Source organism: Molossus molossus, unplaced genomic scaffold, assembly GCF_014108415.1.
Source record: "Molossus molossus isolate mMolMol1 unplaced genomic scaffold, mMolMol1.p scaffold_m16_p_9, whole genome shotgun sequence".
Taxonomy (NCBI): domain Eukaryota; kingdom Metazoa; phylum Chordata; class Mammalia; order Chiroptera; family Molossidae; genus Molossus; species Molossus molossus.
In genome coordinates, this window is record NW_023425403.1 from 50,011,096 (window position 1) to 50,038,157 (window position 27,062).

Here is a 27,062-nt window from a genome sequence, read left to right on the forward strand (position 1 = left end):
AGAGAAAGATAGAAACATCGATGAGAGAGAACATCGACTGGCTGCCTCCTGCATGCCCCTCACTGGGCATGTGCTCTGACTGGTAATAGAACCGATGACCTCTTGGTGCACGTGTCAACACTTAACCACTGAACCACACCAGCCGGGCTATAATATATTTTATATTAAATAAAATGTCTTCTAAGACATGTGCACTTTTAAAAGCCATCTATATCTCATCATACCTCACACAGCACAGTGCTTAATTATGAAAAAATAAGACTCCGACTCAAATTTTAGCGTTCATGGAGATTGGCTGCAAGAAGGAATGAAGGGCCCCAGAGAGACAGTGATTTTTCTTGAGATACATTGTCAGAAGGCGCACTAATCATGGCAGAATGTTGCAATCATTCAAAATGTGTGATGGCCTGAACTTAGGATAACTACCAAAAAGCTTTTGTGAAGAGTCTAGCAGACCTGATTTTGAAAAGGATACTGTTGTTTCCAAAGAGAAAGCAAGCGAGGCATTACCAGTTCGGCTTAACCTTTTCATACCTGGAGCCTTCATGACATTCAGCTTGGTCTGTCATGGGCAAGTGTCATTGGGCTTAGAAGAATCTGGTGCTTCGTTTGTGTTCTTCTATCACCATCTTGAAATGCCTAATAAATTCTGAACAAGAGGCTCCACATTTTGATTTTACACTGGGAGCTACAAATTATGTAGCAGGTCCTGTCCTGATTATGAAAGCTGATTTCACCTTCCTATTTGATATATTACAGGCTAAATTTTGGTTTTCCCAGGATCAAGCTATGCACCAGGTGAGGGGTGAGGGCTACGGTGAGCCAACGGAGCTACCGGCCAATTCCTCTGATTTGCTCAGGAAGCCAGACTGAGTATAGTAGGAAAAGGACGGAGGGTGCAGTGTTCAGGAGCAGGCAGTGGTTACTGACAGCTCAAGTTTCCCACTGAGAACAACAGCAGCTGCTACTACTCTTGCTACGCCCACCACCACACCGAGGAGCTATCTGCCAGGCTCTGCTAAGTGCTATATGCATTGTTTCCTTGTTCTTAATCCTCTCAGCATCCTGCAGAAGGAGTATTTTTTTTATAAATAAAGAATCTGAAGTTTCCAGTAATTAAGTTGCCCACAATTACAGAGCTAGTAATGATCTTTTCTCATTAACTGTCCTTTCTACTCAAGAAGAGGCCAACTATTCTTGTCACTTGTTAAAATTGAACTTGAATCATTTATTTGTCTACTGGGAAAGACTCAAGCTTACATAATTTATATTCTTTTCTTTCTTCACTTTCATATAATTGTAGATAGTGTTACTATTTAGGAACTTTCAGATATAAATGTCTTTTCTTTTTCTCCATGGATGATATTTGGAATGTGTACTAATACTGGAAGTGTTTTTCCAAGAACACTTTCCTTTTCTCAGAAGATTGTGTCACTAAACAGTGTTATATATATTTTTAAACCTCAGCTGAAATTACATTTTGTTTCTTGGTTGTTTCTATTATTGTTTTCCTAGTTATGTGTGATTATGTTCTGTTGTAATTAAAAGAGGCTATCCATGCTTTCTATTTTAATTTTGCATTAAAACGAGGTTTTTCAACAGTTTGTAAATAAATTCTGTTCTGGACTAAGCCCAGTTATGTCTCCTGCAGGACAGCATCTCTGGCTGCTGATGTGCCCAGGCTTGGATATGGTTGCTCATCCTATCACAAGTACATTCCCCGGAGGGCAGTGCTCTATGTACCTGGAAATGATGAAAAGAAGATACAGAAGATTCCGTCCCTGAATGTAGATTGTGCGGTGCTCGACTGTGAGGACGGCGTGGCTGTGAACAAGAAGGTAATGGCATAATTTTTTTAGGATGGGAAAAAGAACTGGATTGAAATTTGGTGGCTCCTGGTAGCATTCTCTCACTGTTTGGAAAGTTCTACTAGTCTCCCATTTTGCTGATTACTAATCTATTCTTGACTTAGCCCTTGTGCGGGTTCTGAATGTGTGTCTCATTTCTCCAAGAGAAAAAAATCCAACGAAATGTATTTAAAATCATGACCTTCAGTATATGTGACTATGTGTGTATATAGTTAACTACAGATTAGATAAGTCCTGTAGTAATCATGATTAGAGGAGAATTTATTTTAGCATGTAGCACAGTGAGGCATCAGGTGTAATTAGATAAACTTCTAATTACATTTCTTCACAAATCATGAGGCTATCTTTCCACACCCACCTGAGGAGGTTTTCTGCCATTCAGATGAGTTGGAAATATGGTCTATTGCCTCACATTTCCTCCCTGTTCATCTGTGTTCCTATGCTCATTCTTGTACCCAGAACCTAAGGAGGGGAAGGGGAGAGAAGAGTTTATGGTGGGCAAGCTGTGCCCACCATCTTGGCATCTGTGTCTTCATCAGGACACTGCAGTTCTCCTAATGCTCTTGAACTTTCCATTCATTGCTAGACACACTGCTTCATGCATGCTGAGCTGTTAGTCAGCTGAATTTCCCTCTCATCCACAGAAACTTCTGCAAGTCAGGCTCGTTCTTGTAAAACTTTTTTTTTCTTTAAGTTTCTATCCAGGATTTAATTTTATCTCATGTATTTCATTTCATAGCCCTAGACTGTCAAGGTCTTTTTGGATATTTTATTTCATCATCCAACATTTATATTATCTGAGCATTTGACCAACATACCGTGTGAAAATTTATCAAGTTTCTGATGGAGATGTTGAAGAGGTTGGAGCCAGGTGCTGCACAGACCTGTCACTAGAAACATGTGTTCCAGCTTATTTAACCAGCATTTATTTATTTAGTTATAATTTTTTTTCTTTATTCATTTTAGAGAGAGAGGAAGGGAGAGGGGGAGAGAGATAGAAACATCAATGAGATAGAATATCAATTGGCCACCTCCGGTATGCCCCCCACTGGGAATTTGACCCACAACCTAGGCATGTGCCCTGACTGGGAATTGAACCGGTGACCTCTTGGTACATGGGTCGATGCTCAACCACTGAGCCACACTGGCCAGGCTTAAGCAGCATTAAGATAGTGCTGACTAAATGCCAGGCACCATCCCAAGGGCTTTTTGCATAACAACCCAGTGAGGTAGTATTACATTCCTTCTACAGTTAAGAAAACTGAGGCATGGTGAGGTCAGGTTCATGAATCAATACTGTGAATGTAGTTATTCAATCAACAACTCTCCTAAAATTCAATCTTTTCACAAGGATACTATAAGAGACTTCTGTCTAGTGCCATTTCACAAAGATACCTTTCCTACCTTCCTGTCTAGGAATCTTTTCTCCTCCCACACCTCTATGTCGCCAGAAAAATGAAGTTAGGCAGATGAGACTTGATCTTGAAAAATCTGTATCAGTACCCTCTTTTTGAAGTGTGGAGACACACAAATAGTAATAGGTACCATTTACTGAGAGTTTTCGATAGGCCGAGCTATATTAAATGCTTTATATATCTTATTTCATTGAATCTTTACAGAAAAGTTTTTAAATATATCCAAGGTCACAGTGCCATTAAATGGCAGAACCAAGATTTGTATCTCCTAGAATTTTTGCCAGTAATTAGCCTCAAGTTCATCTGTTGGCATATCCCATAAGTAACCCTTGCCCCCTTTCTTGGAAAGCTAGTGCCTTGACTTCTCGTACTCTTTTGTCACCTTTGTGTACTTCTTGGTTTTTCAAAGATCATAACAGGAGTTCCATGTTCATATCTGCAAATTCTTTCAGTGTCCTGGGTCTAAACCATTTAGATCTAGGGACTTCAATTCATTTGTGATGTCCAGAGAAGTCTGACACTTCTCACATATCTCATATTCTTTTTTCTGTCATGAAGTCACCTCATAATCATGTTTCGTGTTTGAATATTAGTTTTGATGGAGGAGATAGAATAGAGACCATTTTCAGAGTGTTTATTTCTTATGAAACACATATTAAATTTCTCATTTCAGGTGCTCTAGTTTTATTTATTTATTTATTTATACACACACACACACACACACACACACACTTTTTTTGCTAAACTGAACTATTATTGCCTAATTCAACTTTATTGGCATTATTAAAACTTTATCATTTCATTTTATTTTATTTTTAAAATTATATTGATTGATTTGAGAGAGAGAGAGAAACACCTATATGTTGTTCCACTTCTTGATGTCCTCATTGGTTGCTTCTTGTATGTGCCCTGACTGGGGACCAAACCTGCAACCTTAGTTTATAGGGGATTGAACCCACAACCTTGGCATATGGGGACAATGCTCTAAGTGAACTATTGGGCCAAGGCTGTATTTCATTTTATTAATAGACTAACACAGTATTTTATTTGATTGACTCTGTGGAGTATGGGCTTGTAATGAAACCAATAGGAGTTTCCAGAGCAGTTTGTAAGTATGTAATACCTTCCATTGGGCTCTAATCCCATCATGCTAATCCAATTTGTGTTTACGTAGCTCCTTCATGTCAAGGAAGGTACTACCAGCTCACCTTCCCAAGCATAGATGATGAAAAGCCTATCTCCACTGCCCTCTTATCTTCTTGTCATTGTCAAATGCATGAGGGGATGCAGGACTGCCCAAGCCCCTGCTTGCTGAGACACTGAACATAAGCCAAGTAATCACAGATTTCTGGTGAATCTCCACGACACTTGGGGAAGGCCAACAAGGTACAAGTGGAGTAACTGGAAGCAGGATTCCAGGGTTGCCATTTTTATTTATTTACTTAAGCATTTAATTAAGTTTAAATATGTAAATGTAAACACTCAATATTTAAATGAGTATTGAGTATCTACTCAACTGGGCATCAATGCAAGCAGGAGGGGAGCAACTTCAGCTGCAGGGCCCCAACCTGGAGGAGTCAAAGGCTGGTGGTGAGACAGGAAAGAAAGTAAATCATAGTAATCTTATAAGATAGGTCTATAAGAATGCATGCTTTTTATTATCACTTGTTTCTAAATATTTTTTTCATTTCCATTTTATCTCTTGCATGAGCCATGAGGTACATGAGAGAGCTTCCCAAACTCTCTGTGGTGAAGAACTTGTTTGGGTATTTTTATTTGTTGTTGTTACTTTGTTTCATTTTTAAGCATTTCCAATCTATTGTGGATTTATACTTTTGAAAAATCCAAAAAGAAAAGATTTGCTAGAAAATTAAATGCAGCTTGAGTGTCACAGCGACGTCAAGTGCTATATGAATTTCTGAATTCACTCCCATTTCATTCTTATCTCCTAGTGGTATGGTCACGGTCAGAGTTTGTGTACCAAGTGTAGTCGGCAGACCATGATTTGAGCAGCAGGGACTTAGAATTTTAAAATTGTCGAGTGTATGGCATATATTTTAATTTATTCTTTTGTTACTGACCTCTAGCTTAGTTGCTTGATGGTTACAGAATGTGATCTGAATGATGCTGATTTTTGGAAATTTGTTGAATCCTGCTTTAAGGCCTACTATACGAGTCATTTTTGGAAATGTTTTATGTGTGCTTAAGAAGAACGTGTATTTCCTGTTTACTAGATGGAGAGTTCTGTGTGTTCTCCAGTAGACCAAGCTTGTTAATTATGTTGTTAAAAGTATCCAAATCTTGCCCTGGCTGGTTTGGCTCAACGGTTAGAGCATCGGCCCGTGGACCAATGAGCCTCGGGTTCGGTTCCGGTCAAGGGCATGTACCTTGGTTGCGATTCGTCCCCAGCCCTGGTTGGGGTCATGCGAGAGGCAGCCACTCGATGTGTCCCTTTCACGTCCATGTTTTTCTCTGTCTCTCTTTCTTCCTCTCTCCCCCTCCCACTCTGTCTGAACAAAAGTGGAAAAATGTCCTCAGGTGAGGATAAAAAAAAAAAGTATGCAAATCTCTACTGATTTTCATTTGCTTGATATATCAATTATTGAGGCTAGTTGAAATCTATTCTCCAATGAAAAATTTGCCAATTTGTCTTTGTAGTTCTATTAACTTTTGCTGTTCATAGTTTGAGCCTATATCATTAGGTGTATACACATTTAGAATTATTATATTCTCCTGGTATATTGAATCATTTATTATTATGCACTGATGTTCTTTACCCCCTAAAATGCTTTTTGCTTTAAAGTTTATCTACGTGGTCTGATATGAATACACCAGCTTTCTTTTGGTTAGCATTTGCCTAGTATATTGTTTTCAGCTTTTTGCTTTCAACTTTTCTGTATCTTTATGTTTTAAATGTCTCCTGTTGTTTTTTAAAAATTTTATATACTTGTGGACAATCTCTGATTTCTAACTGAAGTATTAATCCACTTACTTATAATGTAATTACTGAATTTAGATTTAAATATACCATTATATTTTTGTCCTGTTTTTCTCACCTGTTCTGATTCTCATTCATATTCATTCTCTCTCTATCTCTCTCTCTCTCTCCCTCCCTCTCTTTGCTTTTTAAAGATTACTTGAGGCCCTGGCCAGTGTGGCACAGTGGTTGGAGCATTGACCTGCACACCGAAGGGCCAAGGGTTCAATTCCCGGTCAGGGGCATGTACCTGGGTTGTAGGTTCAATCCCTGGACCCTGTTGGGGCACATGCAGGAAGCAACCAGTTGATGTTTCTCTCGCATCAATGTTTCTCCTCCCTCGCTCCCTCCCTCCCTTCCATATTCTCTGAAATCAATGAAAAAGTATCCTCAGGTGAGGATAAACAAACAAAAAGATTTTTTGGTTTATTTTCATTAGTCCATTTTTCCTCTTTTTAAGAGTTAAAAGTTATGACTGTATTTGCAACTTTAATTGTTACTCTGGAAATTTTATCAAGTATACTTAATAAAGCCTAAAATTAATCTGTTTCTTCTTCTTGAACAACACAAGAATTTTAGAAAATGTTAAATCCATTAATTTTTTTTTTTGCAGTTTGTTATTTTTGCCCAATATTTTAGTTATCTCTTTTAAACCTATGGATTTTACATTATTACTATCATTATTTTCTATATCTAGTAATTATTTAGATCAGCCTACATATTCTACCACTTTCTCTGCTCATTATTCCTTCTTGCATCTTGAACCTTCCTCGGGTAGTCTTTCTTTCTGATGTGCACCCTTCAGATTCCCTATGATGAAGGTTTGTTGATGGTAAAGCTCTCATAGCTGTTGTTGTTAATCCGCACCGGGGATATCTTTTCATTACTTTTAGATAGAGTGGAGGGGAGGGAGGGAGGGAGGGAGAGAGAGGGAGGGAGAGGGGGGAGAGAGAGAGAGAGAGAGAGAGAGAGAGAGAGAAACATCAATGAGAGAGACACATTGATAAGTTGCTTCTTGCAAGACCTTGACCAGGGACCAGGGCCAGGGATCAAACCTGCAGCCCTTTGGTCTGTGGCAGACACTCTAACCACTAAGCCAAACCAGCCAGGGCAGCTCTCACAGTTTATGTTTCTTTGAAAATATCTTTATAGTTAGGTTGAATGGGAAAATCTAAATTAACAATTATTTTCTGTCAGAATTCTGAACATATTATTTTATTGTCTTCTGATTACTGTTACTGCTATTGAAAACTTCATTGTCATTTGAAGACTAAGTTACTAGTCTTTTCTTCTTTGGCTGATTTTTAAGATCTTTGTCTTTGGTGTACTGAAGGTTTACTACAAAAATGACTGGAGTTGATTTATTTCTTCTTCCCTCCTTTCTTCCTTTCTTTCCTTCACATGGTATAAGTTACTTTTCCTATATTTGTGGGTTCATGTCTTTTATCAGTTCTATAAAATTTCACCCTTAGTACTTTAAATATTGTTTCTATTCCATCCTTTCTGTATTTTCCTTCAGTTGTCTCAGTACAACTATATGCAACATTGATGAGATTAGCAGTGTAAAAATAATTCAGAGTTGAATTATGTTGTAATAAACTGCCTTTCCTTTTCTGCCAACCTAGTGTTTTTCCTAGAATTCACAATTTTCCTCTCCTCCTCCTCCTCCTCTTCCTTCTTTTTGCTGGCTTAGTTTTTTATTCAGTTGTCACTAATTTAACACCTACATCTTCACTAATTGTTTAAATCTCTTCATAGTATGTTCAGAAGCATCCATTGTTTTATCATCCATCTTCTTGGAGAAATATTTGCTTGAATCTCCTGATCCCCTTAAGTCTGGTCTGCATTTCCTTCACCTCTCTCTCGTGTTGGATATCCTGCTTTCTGTATCCTAAGGCTTTGTATACCTGGGTTTATTTCCTTGTTTGAGTGAGCACACCCTCTAATAGTTTCTGAGGGAAGGTTCCCCTCTGAAGCACAGAAGCATCTTATAAAAACATAAACTCGTTATTTTTCCTCATTTGATTTGTGAAGAGTAGGGATAGGTTAGAAGTTTATGGTCACGAGGGGTCTTATACTCACCATTCAGGAAGTCAAAGGAGGAACTCTGAATTGTGATTCAAGAAAGGCTTTTCCGTAGAAACCTAAGGTAATAAAATCTGGGATGTCACTTGTGGGCACCTTACTTTGATACAAGCAGCCTGCCTGGTTCAGGGTAAAGGGTAGGGCACTTGGCAACAGAGACCCACTTCATTTTCTTATTTTAACGCCATCTAGCTCAGGAACTTGAGCCCTGTCATCTCCTGAGCCTCTGTTTCTTTATCTGCCCGTGAGGTTGGTGACAATGAAACCTGCACTGTCTGATGCAGGGCAGCTGTGAGATGCAGATAGAAAACACTTTGTCAACTCTCAAGCGCTAAATAAATATTGCTTTTTTTTTTTTTTTAAAGCAAGATGTCATTTTTAAAGGAATACAGCTTAGGAAATTTAGGAGGATGGATGTCTCTTTCAGAGAAACATATTTGATGGTCAAGAAGACAGACTTTGGAGCCAAATTCTGTCTGGATTCTGTTAACATCCCATCCTAACCATGTGACAGTGGGCAAATTACTCCACCTCTCTGTGCCTCAGTTTCCTCCTCTGTGAAATAAGGTAATCATGGTAAACATAGTATTTACTCCACAGAATTATATTAAATGGGCTGATTTTTTTTTTTTTTTTTTAGTACTTAGAACAGTGCCTGGCACACAGTAAGTGCTATGCGAGTGTTTGATGAATACCTAAATGGTAGTTGTCTTACCTGTACTCCTGTAATGTCATTTTTAAAGGAATAAAGCTTAGAAAATTTAGAAGAATGCATAGTTAGCACACTCCTTAAGATACCTCTTTCATCTAGGGTGTGGGCCTGATGTGTCGTTCAAGTCTCTGATGATGGCTTAGAATGCTAGTGTTGGCTGGTGTTGATTCATACCTTAGATTCCTGCCTGTCAAAGGGATTTATTGGCACAGGTAGGAGTCTGCCACGTTTGCTGTTGTCTTAATCTACTCCTTCAATTATTGTAGACAAGGAACAGATGACTCTAGGGACAGAAAAATACCACCTTTTCCCTCAAGCTCCCACACAGATTTCTTAACACTATGGGGCAAGAAACGGTTATCTTAGAAAGATCTTACTTATTTTTTCTTCAGGAAACCAGAGAAAAAATTATCTTTCGTAAGCAGTTAAGCAATAGATTTTTACTTTGCTTTTCTGTAGGTACTTGAACAGTTCTTGGCAGAAAGGGAATGGGAAAAAAAGGGTAGAGGAAGGTGGACACATCTGCCTGTGAGGGCCTGGGCCCGTAAGAACAGTTCAGAGCAAGAGAGAGCTGTGCTGAGGTCTGGGTTCTGAGCAAGACTCATTCACGATGACGTTCTCTATATGGAGACAGAGGCAGGAGGACTGCCATGGGGGTTGGCAATGGGCTCCCTGAGGAGAGTGGCCCTCAGCAGAATGACCAGGGAAGTCCCTGGCCCGTAGGGACTGGAGCAGCGGCTCCCTTCTCTACCACCTGCTCTGCCTGGCACAGAAACTTCAGCTGCCAGGAGGGCCATCTAGTCTAAGCTGCCTTCCACTATGAAAAGCAAGAGGAAGTCATTTGCCCTCTAAGCAATGGTCAGTTTTTCAGAAGTTCCACAGCATCACCCCTGACCCCTGGGCAGTGTTCTTTGAATGCTTCTGCTTCCTCCATCCATCTTGGAGATCAGGACACATGTGAGGCCTTAAGGAAGGTTAGTGGTTGTAGAGGTGAGGAGAGTGTGATGGTGTCCCCCACAGTAAGCACTTTCGAGGTGCTTCTTCACAAACAAATTTTTACAAGGACTCCTGTCAGACTACAGAACCTGCAGTCATTGCATTTGCAAATGAATTGCTCATTAAGAAACACCAAATAGCCCTGGCCGGTTTTGCTCAGCGGTTAGAGCGTTGGCCTGTGGTCCAGAGAGACGCGGGTTCGGTTCCCGCTAAGGCCATGTACCTTGGTTGCAGTTTGTCCCCGGCCCTGGTTGGTTGTGCGGGTGGCAGCCGCTTGATGTGTCCCTTTCACGTCGATGTTTCTCTCTCCCTCTCTCTCTCTCTCTCTCTCTCTCTCTCTCTCTCTCTCTCTCTTCCTTCCTCTCTTTCTCTCCTACTCTATCTGAACAAAAATGGAAAAATGTCCTCAGGTGAGGATAAAAAAAAAAAAAGAAAGAAACACCAAATATCAATCAAGGTTATTGGCTTATTATTAATCTCTGAGTATTCTTATTATTAATCTCTGACACTCATTGGTTTAAACCAGTTCATGCTTGAGTTACTCTCTAATACCTTTAATTGCCATCCACATGGAAGATCCTTTTCTACCCCAAACATATGTAGTCTCTTTAATTTGCGCTGTCTTGTTTGACTTCATTTTGAGCATGTGCGCACACACACGTGCACACACATACATAGACACTAAAGCCCCATTTGTACTTACCATATGCACATGCAAATACATTTGGCTAAATTTTAAATACCTCAGTGCTGTCACATTGAAATAAATTAGTAGACTAGCGAGGTGTACTCTCCCCACAGGGAGAAAGCCAACTGACAGGCAATGAACGATTAAATGTATACAGGGGCATGGAGAGCTAAGTCCTCTTCAATAGGGGTGTGAAATTAGGATGGGAGGGCTCCTCTCCAAGGGCCTTGTCTTTATTAAAAGACTTGAGAGCTTGGGAGGTTTCTTCAATAGGAATTGTGGTATCTGTGAGTCTTTTTGGAACAGTATGGAAAGCTGAACTGTGCTTAGCAACTCTGCAAGGTCTTTTTGATCCTTAAATGTTCTGATATAAAAACCTATCCAGGTTTTCATAAAAGAAGTAAAGTGTTTTCAGTCTTTTGTCAATCTCTTCATACCTTTAAATAGCCTGTCCTCTTTTGTGGAGTAATTGTTTTTAAAACCCAGGAAACAAAACAAAATGGAAAAAAACACCCTCCCCCACCTTCATTGTTTTATTCTTCCAAACAGGCATTTTCTTAATGCAAGAATTAAAATATCTCTATTAGGGTCATAAAAGTCAGCAATTTCCATTTAATGAGTTCAACAAAATCTCTTTACAAAGAGATGCAGGCTTCAAACAGCCAGTCATTTCCTTTCCTGCAATTCCTAGGAATCCAAGTAAGACTGAGTATGATCTCTAATGTAATATATCTGACTTTGGAAAGCTAGGCACAGGCAATAAGACAGATCTTTGAGCTCCAGCTGAAAATTAGTGTTGAAAGAAAGGAACCCAACTTAAATGAACTGATGCTTTATAAAACTGGAAACTATAGCTATTTCCTTTGAAATGGTGTAAGAAATAACTTGGAGACTATAGTGAAAATCATTAAACTTATACATTCCAAGTTTGGCTACCAATGAAAACCTCCTCTTTTTTATCAGGAGACCACAAGTGATTTTCACAAAATGAGCCCAACAGGTTTCAGTTTGCTAAATCTCTGTGACTGAAGAACCAAATATACATAGCCATCACCAAAATAAAGGTGAGACAGCAGGAAATCTTGCAGAGCAACATGCTTGATATTAAAGAATAGTGTTTTATTTCAAGTTTTCCTATTTTAGTGGCCACAATTCAAAATGAAGTATTAAATATCACCATGTTTTCAATAATAAATAGGTGGAACTATTTTAAGGCATAATTCAACATTCTGATTTAGAGAGATAACTAAAAATAACAATAATAACAATATCACAGTTTTGCCATGTATTTTTAAAATATGTTTTATTGATTTTTAGAGAGAGGAAGGGAGAGAGAAATAGAAACATCAATGTGAGAGAGATACATCTATCGGCTGTCTCCTGCATGCCCCCTATTGGGGATCGAGCCCACAACCTGGGCATGTGCCCTGACCAGAAATCGAACCAGGACCTCTCAGTCCATGGGATGACTCTCAATCGATTGAGCCACACCAGCGGGGCAACTTTTGTCATGTATTTTAAAATATATTAGAGTTTCTCAGGCTGGTGATGGTGGTGGTGGTAATGGTTTAATTCTTATTCTGTACCTGCTGTGTAGGTTGGGGAAGATGATATTTTAATGGAAAAAGTAAAGGGGCAATTGTTAAGTCAAGAATTAACCCAATACTACAATCGCTAAGATCTGGAAACAGCCTAAGGGTCCATCAATAGATGAGTGGATAAAAAAGCTATGGTACATATATACAATGAAATAGTATGCAGCCGTAAGAAAGAAAGATCTCTTATCCTTTGAGACAACATGGAGGGACCTCGAGAGTATTATGCTAAGTGAAATAAGCCAGACTGACAACTCAGAGTAGAGGGGCAGGAGGGATGGATGAGATGAACCAAAGAACTGATATGCATGTATGCATAATGAATGGACATAGACAACAATGCTAGGGGTGTGTGTGTGTGTGTGTGTGTGGGATGGGGAGGAGGTGTTTGGGGGGGGGGGGAGAAACATCTGTAAGAAAAATAAATTAATAAAAATTGGAGAGAAAAAACAATAAATAATTTATATATATATATATATGAATTAACCCAATGCATAATCTTTTTTTTTTTTTTTTTTTTACTAAAGGCATGCTATTTCCAATATGTTTTTTTTCCCTTGTGCTGCTATTGTACTAGCCATTCATTGGTCATAAATTAGCCTCCAAAAGTTAGCAGTTGGACCCTGAATTTCCAGCCAAGGCGAGTCTAAGAAGCAGTGTGTTTTTGGAAAAGTATTGATTAGCTCCAGATAAGTAGACCAAAAGACCTTCTTGGAAATCTGTCTGAAGAGCCAAAACCTAGTGGGAAAGATGAGCCAGTGAGCTGGTCTGAGATAAAAGTTGGTTTCCCAAAGACTTCTCAAGTTTCTTCAGTAGAAGATTGGGCTCCAATAGGCTATTTCACTAAGCCTGCCATCCATATTGTCTAATCTCCCACTCCTAGTAGCAGGAGAAAGTTGATGGTCTGGCCCAGCTGGTGCAGGTTTGCAGGGCACAGGGGATGTTAAGAGCTTCTCTTTCCTAAAGTTGTGATGGATAGGTGCATGGGGGAAGGCAAAGTAGACAAAGCCAATAAATGGAAAAAAACTGCTCCAAATAAGCTGTCAAAGCAAAGGGAGCCCGAAGTGGGCATGAAAAACTCAACTTTGGAATCAAGACATGAGAGAGTCAGGGAGAATCAGATCAATTACTCCCATAGATCAGGGCAGTCATGGCTGATCATGAGTTGGAAGACATAACTGGGCTTTTCCATAGTTCCCCTGGAGACACGTTGCACATATAGGCCTTCAACTTTGAAGGTCAGAGGGGGGACAGGTATTATCACACCTCCCTCCTGGGTTGTCTGGAGTATGATATAGCCTCCTTGAATTTTGCCCATTTCTGGACTAAAGACAATTTCCCACAATCATTTTTTCTACCTCTGCACTTCCCAAGAAGATAGGGACTTTGGAGCTGACCGTGGTGCTGAAGGTGCAGCACTTAAAGACCATTTAGTGAGTACTTCCGTTGTGCCATCACTACAGTAGTCCCCTCTTATATCTATTTCAGCTTTCTGTGATTTCAGTTACTTGCAGTCAACCACAGTCCAGAAATATTAAATGGAAAATTCCAGAAATTAACAATATAGAAGTTTCAAATTGTGCACTGTTCTGAGTAGTGTAATGAAATCTTGCACTGTCCCTCTCTGTCTCACTCAGGACATGAATCATCCATTTATCCAGCATATCCAGGTTGTATATGCCACCCATTAGTCACTTAGTAGCCATCTAGAGTATCAGATCAGTCATCAGAGAGAGAAAGACTACACCCATATAACTTTTATTACAATACATTGTTATAATTGTTCTATTTTGTTATTAGTTGTTGTTCATCTCTCACTGTGCTTAATTTATAAATTAAATTTTCTTGTAGGTATGTACATATAGGAAAAAACATAGTATATATAGGGTTCAGTTCTATCCATAGTTTTAGGCATCCATTGGGAATCTTGGCATGTATCCCTCATGGGTAAGGGGATCTACTGTATTTCTAATATTTTTTAATGGATTAACTCATTTCATGCTCACAGCAACTCTATGAATGAGACACTATTATTATCCCCCTTGACAGGTAAGAAAAATGGAATAAAGAGAGGCTAACAAGCTTGCCCAAGATCACACATCTAATAAGTGGGGGAGCCAGGCAGTCCACATAATAGAGCTACTCACTACACTTGCTAATGAGAGTTATTAACAGAGCCATAAAGAACTTGTCAAATTTTCACTTATCCAGGTATCATCCCAACAGAAGTGAACCACGGTTCCCTATACTAGGTTGCCAGGGCAGGTTGCTGTGGGTTGGCATCTTGGAGAGCCAGACAGAGCAGTGAAGGCTGGTTGGGTGCACATAAAAGTGGACCACCTACTCCATTCTGACAGTCATCACACCTTGATGTAATGACTTGTTCCACATCTGCTTCCCTGGTGGACTATCAGCTTTGTGAAGAGGGTGCCATTGTATCCATCACAGCTCACTACAGTGCCCAGTACATAGTAGGTATTCAGCAAACATTTGGTGACTAAATGAGTTACACATGATCAATATTTTTGTTTGTTTGTTTGTTTTTTATTTATCCTCACCCGAGGACATTTTTTTCCATTTTTTGCACAGATAGAGTGGGAGGGAGAGAGAGGAAGAGAGAGAGAGAGAGAAACATCGATGTGAAAGGGACACATCGAGTGGCTGCCACCTGCACGACCAACCAGGGCCGGGGACAAACTGCAACCGAGGTACATGCCCTTAGCGGGAACCGAACCCGGGTCTCTCTGGACTGCAGGCCGATGCTCTAACCGCTGAGCCAAACTGGCCAGGGCACACATGATCAATATAATGATAGCTTGTACTACATGTATTATGTCAATATTAATAGAAGCACCGTAAACCTATTACAATCTGGAAAAAATAGAAGCATGTGTTGTGGAAACTGTAGTCCATTTGTATTTCATATCTGTCATGCCCCATCTCAGGATGTATATGAAGTGTGGAGGACACCTTAATATTTCACAGATGCATCTCTGCAGACAAAATGAAACAAAGAACTAAAGTCACGATTTGGACAGTTTGAATGCCTAAACACATGGATGATTGAATTTTGTCAATATGTTAGGCTTTAAATCTTGTCCTGTATTTTAGATTTGGGTCTTATAGTATGTCAAGAAGATAGCTCCATTGACATGAAAATAACTCTGAATGTCTCTGTTAGAGGATGTACAAGCATTCTGTGGTAATAGAGTTTGTCATGGCAACAGTAGCATATTCCAATCAAATTTTTCATTTTGGAGCTGAGATTATTGCCTATTTGTTGTTTGGTTTTAGTCAAGCCATGTTTTTATTGTGTTGTGTTAACATGTAGGAGATTTCCCTATCTGCAGTGTTAACTCTTTTCCAGTGTGTGTGTGTTTTTAAATAACACTCCACAGCTGAGCTCTTGGAGGACCAGCCTATTTTGACAGGTCCCCTTAGTCCATGTATCACCAAGCTCTTTCTCTGCCAACATGTTTCACATGATCCTGTGGACATGTGCAGCGTGCCTGTGCAACTTGCAAACACCCATACATTGTTACAGTAATAATTGGGTTCTGATGCAACTGGAACTCAGTACTACCAAGCTGCCAGCATTTCCTTTTGGCTACCAGTACTAGGCAGGAAAATTATAGTGTAACTGTCTTCTTGTTTATTGATAAACAAAGTGGCCAGCCCAGCAATGGAGCCTGATTAGCAGTTTGCACCCTTGGTGAAAGGATAAACAGAACCCTACTGTTTTCTGTGTTTGACTGCAATTTGCATCTTTAAAGAGGTTGGACTGCCCTGAGATTCATGTTCAACTTCCTAGTGCTTGGATATTCTTTGATATGTTACATGTCAGCTTCCTTGTTTTCCTCTCCTTCATCTTGAAATGGTATTTGCCAGCATATCTCCGGTCCCATCTGGCCTACCATAAGCTTCCCCATAGTCACCTGTCTGAAGGAGGGGGGGTGGGAGGGGCAGGAGAAGAAATATGTCTATTTCACCAAGCTCAAATTTTACATTCCTAGAAGGCCCGTTAATGCCAACTCAACTCCATTTTTGAAGAAAGGGTGATATAGGAATGAAGAGCCCAAGACAAAAGAGAATCTGCTTACCACTCTCTGTGGCTCATGGGAAGATTTTGGGCCCCTTCCCCTTCCCTTATCTTCACCCACCCTCCAAAAAATGCCCCCCCCCCTTTGGAAAGTGAAATATGGTATTAGCTTTCTACCTTGAGTTTGGTGCTGTGTTCTATTCTGAAATTTATTCTAACCTAATTAGGGTCTTAAACTAAATGGTAACAGACCAAATAGTTGACTCACCCTATAATTATTTTCAAATGAAAGATATGAAGATCATTGTAACTTGAATTTGCATGATGCAAAAGGAAGCATTAATACATGTAAACATGAATTAATCTGTTTAAATAAACTTTCCCCATAATCCTTACCGTATGTAAACAACATTTGTTCTGCCTTAGAGATATTATGTGATTGGACCCATGAGACTCTAAACAGTTTCCTCTTATAACTTCAAAAGAAATATTATGTATTTATTGGAGGTTGTAGGGTGTTAAGTGTAGTTAGACGTAAATTGTACCTCAGCTATTTTGTTAATGCCAGTAGGGATTAAATTAGATTTTATAGCTGTTGTAGAAGTCTATTTGGTAGCTAACAAGTGGGGTTTTGAAATCCTGGAAAACATAATCCTATTATAAAACAGGCAGCTGAATTAACATTACCCAGGAAAGTTCTCTTCATGGATTAGCATTTTTTGACAATAACAAAGAAAATCATCAAATTCTATGGGGATATTACATGCTTTTCTCAAAAGTCAGAACAGTGAATTGGGAGAAGGGAGCAAGATAAATGACTAAACATGCTATTACTTAGACTGTTTCTTTTTAAGAAGAGCATGGAGGCCAGGGAGTGGAGCTGAGTGTGGCCTTGTCTGTGATATGGCACGTGCTCTGGAGTCGGACGTGTGGCCTCGCTGGTGCACATGTGAGCGCCCCGCCTTCAGTTGTACAGTTATTTGCATCAGGGATTCCCTTCTCTTGTGTTTTTCATATGGTCACCAAAGGGCCAAAAATAGTCATTAGGAACCAAAGTCTATGAACTAAAACACAAACTGATGCCACTTTCTATGAAATCAGTTAACACTTTTTCAGTTATTGTTGGACCCTAGAATCTGAGGATTATAGAGCTGGAAAGAGCCGTGACATTTTTTTTTTCTTCACTTTTATAGTCCAATTCCAAATTTAACTTTAAATGCTATAGAAAGATGGATCTCTCTTTCTCACACACACACACATACTTATATACACATGTACACTCAACAATGTATGGGTGGCTTTTATTTTTAAAGAAGACACTTCCTTAAGTCTTGGCCATTGCTTTTGGCTTGCTGGTGAGGGTTATTATTAGAGCTTGCAGGACTTGCCAATTTTCATTTGCACGGATATCATCTTAGCAGATAATCACATGGGTATCAATCACTGGCATATCATTGTGCTAGATAATTGCACGGGCATCAATCACGTGTATCTGGAGCAAATCACCACATGGGCGTCAGTTTTGTATGGAGGAGAAGCAGGGAAGGGCGTATCTTCGTGGCAGATAATCACATGGGTATCAATCAGGTTAGGTATCGAGGTAAATAATCCTGTGCATATCCATCACATGTACTACTGGGGATAATTATGTGGATATCAATCACATCGACACCCTGGTTTTCTGGTAAGAGACTTACATGTGAAACGATCATGTCATGTCATGTCATGTCATGTCATATGTCTTTGCTTATGTTGGAGAAGAGGCTGTGTGTCCCTGTGCACACCCCAGGCCAGGTAGCTACAGGGTGCCTCAGAGGCCGAGGAAGAAGGCCACACACAAGGCCTTCCTCAGCAGAGCACTGGAATCTCCATGACTTGAGAGCCATTTGAGACTTTTGTTTTAAAGCTTCGTCTCCTCCAAGAGTGGAAATACTCCTGGGAACAATGCAAATGGGGATAGAAGACATTTGTGGTTTCCTACCAGGCATCCATTTTACCTTCTTAAGTGGTCAGCTGCTGATTTCCATTCCTGTCCATGTTGTCTGGGTGTGGCTTCAGCCCCTATGGAGTCTGGGGTTCAGGGCTAACCAGTCAGTGAATTGCATTCAGCTGGCCACAGTCACTGACTCAGTCCAGGACACATGACATTAGTCCAATCAGAGTGAACCTCAGTCCTGTTGTGGGAGAAAGGGTTGAGATTTTTTTCTCACAGGATCTCCCCTGAGAGAGGTGAGCCTGAGGCTGCCGCAGCCACGGTGCTTGGGGGGCCAGGTGTGTCCCGGGCCCACCACCTGGAGCCGAAAATGAAGCTTCCCCTGAGGAGTCGGGACTGAAGGATGGAGAGAACTGAGCCCTGAGAGGGATGACGGCCTGATGCCAGCAGAACCTGAAGTAAAATCTGTGACCTGAAAACACTCACCTGAGCCACTGAAGTCGCTTTGGGTTTAATCCAATTAGAGCTGCTTTTTTGTCCCTTGCTTCAGAAGGAGAACTTGATCAGATCCTTTTCCAAAAACAAGGTTTCATTGAAGCAGGCCCTGTGGGAGAAGGAGCAGCTCTCGGGGAGGAAGTGAGGGCAGAGGGCAGGCTGGGCTTGGTTAAGGAATAATCTCCCCGGACCTCAGCATGGGCCTGGAGCTGCACTTGGCCCTGTCGGAGTGCCCCAGTCTCCTGGCCTTTACACATCTGAACTCAAGCTGTGAGGAACGTTTATTAAAGACCTTTAATGCAGCCTGAATTATTTTCCTTTCCCCCTGCCTATTCTTATTACTTTGATATTTATTAAGTACTCAGAATATGCAAGTTATACACATCATTGTTGAAATGCGGTTTCAACTACCAAAAAAAAGAAAAGAAAAAATATAGCTATCCTCATGGCAGGAATAATACTGTTCTAAGCCATTCTCTGTGTTCTGGTTAATCCTCACCTGAGGATATCGTTTTTATGTTGATTATTTTATGTTGATAGAGTGGAAAGGAGGGGTGGGGGAGAGAGAGACATCTATGTGAGAGAGAGACACATCAATTGGTTGCCTCCCACATGACCCCGACCGGGACCAGGGATAGAACCTGCAACCCAGGTACAGGCCCTTGACCAGGAATCAAACCCATGACTCTGGTCCTCAGGCTGACGCTCTAAATGCTGAGCCAAACTGGCCAGGGCCTAAGCCATTCTTTTATTGACATTTAAGAGGACAAATTTAAAAAAGAAATCAGACTGAATGCTACATCTGATAATTATTGATTGGTTTGGAAAAAGCCTAAAGTTTTGGAAAAGAAGTAATAGAAAGAAATAATTCTCCTTGAAATCAAATATACTGCCACCTTAAACAGAATGTTTCTCAGAAAAGCTAAGTGGAATTTACATGCTTTGTTTACCAAATTCTGTGCATGTCAAGCAGTTTGTTCCTCTTCTTCCGTTGGTGTTTTTATGGATGCTGTCACTTTCTGCATATGCTGAGGTTTGAAATCAGAAGCTAATGGGCCTCTATCCACAGGAACTCCTAGTAAGAGAACACAAGTCATTGAAATTTACTTATAATCTGAAAACCTCATTGTAATTTAGTAATTGCAAGGTATGTTTCTTTCAAACTTAAACATAAGAGATAGCAAAACATACCACCTGTCGTTTGAAATTCAGCACTTTTGTGGGGGGAGTCCAGACTCAAGTGGAAGTTTAAATGAACAATAGGATGAAAGTGAGAAAGAGGGGAGAAGGGGAAGGCTGGGCTCATTCACAGACGTGTCATCTGTTAGGTTCCTTTTGCCAGTGATGTACACATTGCTCACCTGCTGCAAGTAGGCATTTGTGAAATGAATGTAGGCATGAATGAGTGATTGAGCAAATGATTTGTCTCTGACTGGGAGGTGTCCCAAGGCACGTAAGGTCAAGTGTGAATTGTACAATTCGTTCTCCACTCCAGTCTTCACATCTGCTCTTCCCTCTGCCCAGCATCCTTCCAGCCTTACCGGGAGCACCATTCCCAGGAGGCCGTCCAGGACCACTGAGATTCCGTGATTTCCCTTCTCTGTGTTCTGCATGTGCCAAGTGTACTTTCCCTTCTGTACCATGTATTGGACCTGTCAGCTTTGTGTAGTGTTCGTCTTTCATGTGGCCTGGAAGCCGCACGAGGGCAGGGCTTCGGTCCATATCCTAGTGCTCAGCACTGTGCCCGTCTGTGAGACTTTGCTGTTCTCGGTAGAGGCAGGGTGGTGGACTCCCCCTTCTCTGACATTGAGCAATGGATACTAAGCTTGGGGAACCCATTCCAATTCAAGGGCTAAGTCTGACTCAGCGAGAGGAGGGCAATTCAATCCTCCTTACCAGTGATTACTTGTTACAGCCAGTGGGTTATCTGGAGTGGCTTGCTGAAGGTTTCTACTAAAGTGTTTTTTCCTGTTAAAAAAGAACCATGGCGAATCAATCTTTCTTTCCTGCTAACAGTGACAAAGGGGCATGTCGCCACGGTTACTACTAAGGACAACCTGCCTCAGAATAAAGACAACATTATGGGTGGCAAAGTGGGTAAGAAGAAACAGGCATCCTTGACATTGTTGAGCTGCTGGCTGTGCCAACCTAGAAGCTCCCCACCAGTGGCTGTTGTCACATAAATATCCCTAGTGTTCATTTGGGTCAGTCTGAATTGGTTTTTCCATTCTCTGCAGCCTAACGTATCTAAGCTGAAATGTAGGAGGCATATGGGCTTTGGTGTCAGATGTGTTGGTTTTGATTCTTATTGGTGTGGACTTAAGGCTTGACTTCCTTTTTTAACTTTTATATATTTTTTAATTCTCACCCAAGGATATGTTTTTATTGATTTTTATAGAGAGAGGAAAATAGAGAGAGAAACAGTGATGTAATAGAGAAACATTGATTGGTTGCCTCCCACAGGCACCCTGACCTGGGATCGAGCTGGCAACCTAGGTATGTACCTTTTAGTATTCAGACAATGCTCCAACCAACTGAGCCACTGGCCAGGGCCTGACTTTCTTTCTTTTTTTTTTTAATCCTAACCCGAGGACATTTTTTCCATTTTTTGTTCAGATAGAGTGGGAGGGAGAGAGAGGAAGAGAGAGAAAGAGAGAAAAACATTGATGTGAAAGGGACTCATCGAGTGGCTGCCACCCGCATGATCCAACCAGGGCCGGGGACAAACTGCAACCGAGATACGTGCCTTTAACGGGAACCGAACCCGGGTCTCTCCGGACGGCAGGCCGATGCTCTAACCACTGAGCCAAACCGGCCAGGGCTCTTTTCCATTTAGGAGATGTTTTCTATATTGATTTTGGGGGTCCAATGGGTTGAATTAAGGAACAATGAAATGGTTATGCCCTCAGATCTTTTGCATATGAACTGTCACATAGTTTACAGCCTAGAGTGGAAGTCAGACCTTCACAGTCGTAATTACAGTGGATTCCACAGCAGCCCTAACTGGAGAACGAGTCCTGGTAAAGGAAGGTAGGAGGACTGGGCAGACCACATCTAAAGATGTGGAGTTCAGGTCTTGAAGCCATACACTAGAGGAAAAGGAACAGCTGGAGTTGCTAATGATGCTTATTCTGAAGAAAAGAAGACTTGAAACCAGAAGAGACTTCAAGGAGAAGAGGGGGTGGGATTATGCTACACTGCTTCAGAGGGCAGCATAAGGACAGCCCCATCAGCGAATGACTAGAATCTAGGCCTGCACTCAGCAAGAGAAAGAATTGCTGGAGAATAAGCAGTGCACAAATGGGAGAGAGCCCGTCAACAAAGCAGACACCAGCCTGAGTGTCCATTCATCAGGAAATGTCTCTGGCAGGAGCTTGGGCCATCTGGCTCCCAAGGGCTCTTGCAGCTATCTGGATTTGATGTGGACCTGTCCAACTAGACTTTTATTTGGACTGTGACAGGTGGATTCAGAGAGCTTCTTTGTTGGTTTTGCTATCGCTGTTGCTTTTCTGATTTCCTGTTCTGTTGTCACCATGACCACCACCACCACCACATCCCCCAAACTGACCTCTCACCTCTAACTGTTTTTTCCACACTTCTTTGATGACTAGAGGGCTCTCATACAGGCAAGCACAGTAATGGGATTTGTGTAGGTGCAGTGCAGTTTTTAGGAAGCTGGAAGGCCCACCTGCCCTGTGGTCTTTCTGTCCACCTGCCACAAAACCTGAACTTTTTCCACTTTTCTCATCTTTCACCTAAGGCATGACCCAGAAAGTACTTGGTAAGATGTCAAATATAGTGCTTAGTATGCTGTTAATACCCAGGTAAGTTGTTACCTGGAAAGAATGCTAATTCTATATACTTTTTTAGAATTGTGATCAAATTGACCATTTTAACCATTTTAAAGTGTACCATCAGGGCATTCATACACATTCACGCTGTTGTGCAACCATCACTACCAGCCATCTCCAGAACTTTGCCATCATCCCCGACTGAAGCTCTGTCCCCACTGAACACTAACTCCCTCTTCTCCTCTCCCCCCAGCCCTTGCTATCCACTAACCTACTTTCTGTATTTCTGAATTTGGCTGTTTTAGGCACCTCGAGGAAGTGGAATCATGTGGTATCTGTCCTTTTGTGATTGGCTGTTTCACTTAGCATAATGTCCCCAAGGTTCTTCATCCACATTGTAGATTGTGTCATAAGTTCCTTTTTAAGAGTGAATTAATATTCCAGTATGTGTATGTACCACATTTTGTTTATTGATTCACCTGTGGATGGACACTTGTGCTGTTTCCACCTTTTGGCTACTGTGAATAGTGCTGCTATGAACGTGGTACAAGTATCTGTTCAAGTCCCTGCTTTCATTTCTTTTGGGTATACCCCCAGAAGTAGAATTGCTAGATCATCTGGTAACCCTATGTTTAATTTCAGGGAAACTGCCATGCTATTAATACTATATTCTTTAAAAAATCTGTATATTAACCAAGGAGAAAAGAATAAGTTCATTTTGATGAGAGTCAGAAACTATGGTCTAGATCCTATTGAATTCTAGAAGTCATAGACTAAAAACAATAAAAGAAACACTTACTGAGAGAGATATATAGAAGTATAGTATGATCAGTGTTGATCCTACAACCTAGGCTGGTGGAACTGGAAGGAAGGGAGAGTGACGTGCAGGGCAAGACCCTGTTGGGTGCTTGCAGGGACTTTTTCTAGGAGCTTTTGCATCTATTAACTTATTTAATCATCAAAACAACCCAGCAGGTGCCCTTATTTTTATGGGAAAGTCTTGTCAACTTCTTCAAATTCTTAATTTTTATTGCTTTAACAGCAATAATTAATATTTTTAAAAGGGAAGAAAGCATTCTCACACATCACTTCAGTAGTTCCCTATTCTTTTCCAGTCCTTGTCTCTCTACAGCCATAATTTTAACGTAGTTGCATTGTTTCATTTTTTATTCTGCTTTTTTATTGCTATAAAAATATTTTAATTATTTTAATAGATATGAATGTGCATCAAGTGGTTTTATTTCAGTTCAGTTACCCATCCTCCTACTGCTGAATATTTAGATTGTCTCCAGTGTTTTACTACAATTTAATACAGTGATACCTCGGTTCTCGAACGCCTCGGATTTCGACCAAATCGGTATTCAACCAGGAGATTCGAGAAACTTTTGTCTCGGAATCCGAACAAATATTTGGAACTCGAACTTCCGAGATGAGCCGAGTTGAGCCGAATGGTGTTCATTCGGCCCAGCGCGCCTTGCTTGCGGCATCAGTGTGAGTGCAGAGAGAGAGTCACGCTTTGTGGAGAGAGTCACGCTTTACACTGAATTTAACCCTTAGACATACTGTACACTTTTATTTCTTGTTGAGACTTATGTTTTTCTACATATTATATACAAATTAGGCCAGTAAATAGGCATTTTCTGGGGCTTGGAACGAATTAATCCAGTTTCCATTATTTCCTATTGGTTTCATTGCTTCGGTTCTCGAACAATTTGGTTCTCGACCATCCTCCTGGAACGAATTATGTTCGAGAACCGAGGTATCACTGTAGTATAGCTCATATATAATTTTATTATAAAATTATTATATAACTTAAAATTTTATAATTTTAGCAATAGTTTCTTGTATATAACTTTTTCTTCTTAGACGTATTTTCTTTTTTAATCAAGGAATAATTGACATACATTATATTGGTTTCAGGTATACAAAATAATGATTTGATATTTGTATATACTACAAAATGATCATAAGTCTAGTCACCTATGTAGTTCCAGAATTATTTTTTCTTTTAATAAGGACTTTTAAGATCTACTCTCTTGCCCTGGCTGGTTTTGCTCAGTGGTTAGAGCATGGGCCGAGACTGAAGGGTCACCAGTTCTCCTGTTCTATTCCCAGTCAAGGGCATGTACTTGCAGTTTCAATCCTTGGCCCTGGCTGGGGTCCTGCAGGAGGCAACCAAGTAATGTGTCTCTGTCACATCAATGTCCCCCCCCCCCCCCCCCGTTACTCTAAAAAAAAAAACAGTGCAAAAATATCCTTGGGTGAGGGGTGAGGATTGACAACAACAAAAAAATATCTACTCTCTTAGCAACTGTCAATATGCAGTATAGTATTATTAACTATACTCACCATGCTTATATTACATCCCCATGACTTATTTATTTTAACACTGGAAGTTTGTACCTTTTGACCCATTTGGCCCACCTTCTCAACCCCAGTCTGGCAGCCAGAACTTGACTCAACCATAAATATCTGATCTGATGCAGAATCCAGTTGGGTAGCATTAAAGTATATGTAAGAATTGGAACCCAGCATACCCATGTTCATAGTAGCACTATTCACACAGCCCAAAGGCAGAAGCAATGCAAGTGTCCATGATGGATGACTGGATAAACAAAATGTGGTATATCTATACCATGGAATATAATTCAGCCTTAAAAAGGAAGGACATTTTGACATATGCTACAACATGTATGAATCTTAAGACATTATGCTAAGTGAAATGGGCCAGTCACAAAAGGACAAATATCGTATAATTCTACTTATATGAGGTACCTAGAATGGTCAGATTCATAGAAACAGGAAGCAGAATGATGGTCACCAGGTGCTGGGGGAAGGGTGAAATGGGGAGTTAGTAGTTAATGGGTACAGAGTTTCAGTTGGGGAAGATAAATGTACTTAATGTAAGTGTACTTAATGCCACTAAATCATACACTTAAAAATAGTAAATTTTATGTTAGGTAACTTTTACCAGGATAAAATATATATATATATATTTTTTTAATCCTCATCCAAGGATATTTTTCCATTTTTATTCAGATAGAGTGGGAGGGAGAGAGAGAGAGAGAGAGAAACATCAATGTGAAAGGGACACATCAAGTGGCCGCCTCCCACACAACCCAACCAGTGCCCGGGACAAACTGCAACCGAGGTACATGCCCTTAGCAGGAACTGAACCCAGGTCTCTCTGGACCGCAGGTTGACGCTCTAACCGCTGAGCCAAACCGGCCAGGGCTAAAATATTTTTTTAAAAAGAAAAGAAATTGTGACCCAACCAAGACTATGAATAGTATAAAAAGAGGGTAGTTGAAAAAAGTTAGCAGCCACTTGGGTGAGAAGTTTACACCTCAAAGCAGAGCAAAGAATTAGGTTAGACTGTAATTTAGATTCAAGGAAACCAACTCTGTCTGAAAGGTATGAACTTGAAATGTCCTGTTGTCATGGCAACCATGAGAGTTCAGGATTCTTGTGGCAGAAGAAGACTTACCTGGACCCACTTTGTGTGCTGGGCAAAGATCTGTGGCCTATAAGCAACCTTGGTCTCCAGAAATGTATAGACTTACAAGTATTGGGGAAGGTTTTGCTTGTTAGGTCAAGCATTTGAACCACTTAAAGAAAAAAATGTCTTAAATTCATAAATACAGATTTTAAAATTTAAGCAAACTTAATAAAGTTGTAAATGGCAACAACTGAGATGTGAACTTAAGTCTACTCAACTTGAATTAATTCACTTAACTTATAGATAATAAGATTGTAAGCTAACATAATGGCCTAAGGAAGATAGATATTTTTTTTTTTTTTATCCTCACCCGAGGACACCTTTCCATTTTTTGTTCAGGTAGAGTGGGAGGGTGAGAGAGGAACAGAGAGGGTGAGAGAGGAACAGAGAGAGAGAGAGAGAAACATCGACGTGAAAGGAACACATCGAGCGACTGCCACCCGCACAACCGACCAGGGCCAGGGACAAACTGCAACCGAGGCATGCGCCCTTAGCGGGAACCGAACTCGGGTCTCTCAGGACCGCAGGCCGACGCTCTAACCGCTGAACCAAACCGGCCAGGGCAGGAAGATAGATTTTGAGTTATTAATTTTTAAAACCAAAGTAGCCTACCTGGTCGTTTCTGTGCACAAAAGCTGTCCTGAGACATTTTTTAAAAATTCATGCTGCCCTGGCCAGTTTGGCTCAGCGGTTAGAGCGTCGGCCTGCGGTCTGGAGAGACCCGGGTTCAGTTCCCGCTAAGGGCACGTACTTCGGTTGCAGTTTGTCCCCGGCCCTGGTTGGTCGTGCGGGTGGCAGCCACTCGATGTGTCCCTTCACGTCGATGTTTCTGTCTGTCTCTCCCTTCCTCTCCCTCCCTCCAACTCTATCTGTACAAAAAATGGAAAAATATCCTCGGGTGAGGATTAAAAAAAAAAAAAAAATTCATGCTGTCCTGACTGGTTTGCTTAGTGGTTAGAGCATTGGCCC

The 27,062-nt window shown here is 40.7% G+C and overlaps 1 protein-coding gene across 17 annotated transcripts in view; it reads left to right on the forward strand.

Moving 5' to 3' along the window:
* CLYBL (citramalyl-CoA lyase) overlaps positions 1-27,062 on the forward strand; it is a 222,898-nt gene that overhangs the window by 117,935 nt on the left and 77,901 nt on the right. For all 17 annotated transcript variants that reach the window (XM_036250259.1, XM_036250249.1, XM_036250254.1 and 14 more), the window contains one exon: positions 1,652-1,838. In XM_036250259.1, coding sequence (XP_036106152.1) covers positions 1,652-1,838 — 187 coding nt within the window. The remainder of the gene's footprint in view (positions 1-1,651; positions 1,839-27,062) is intronic.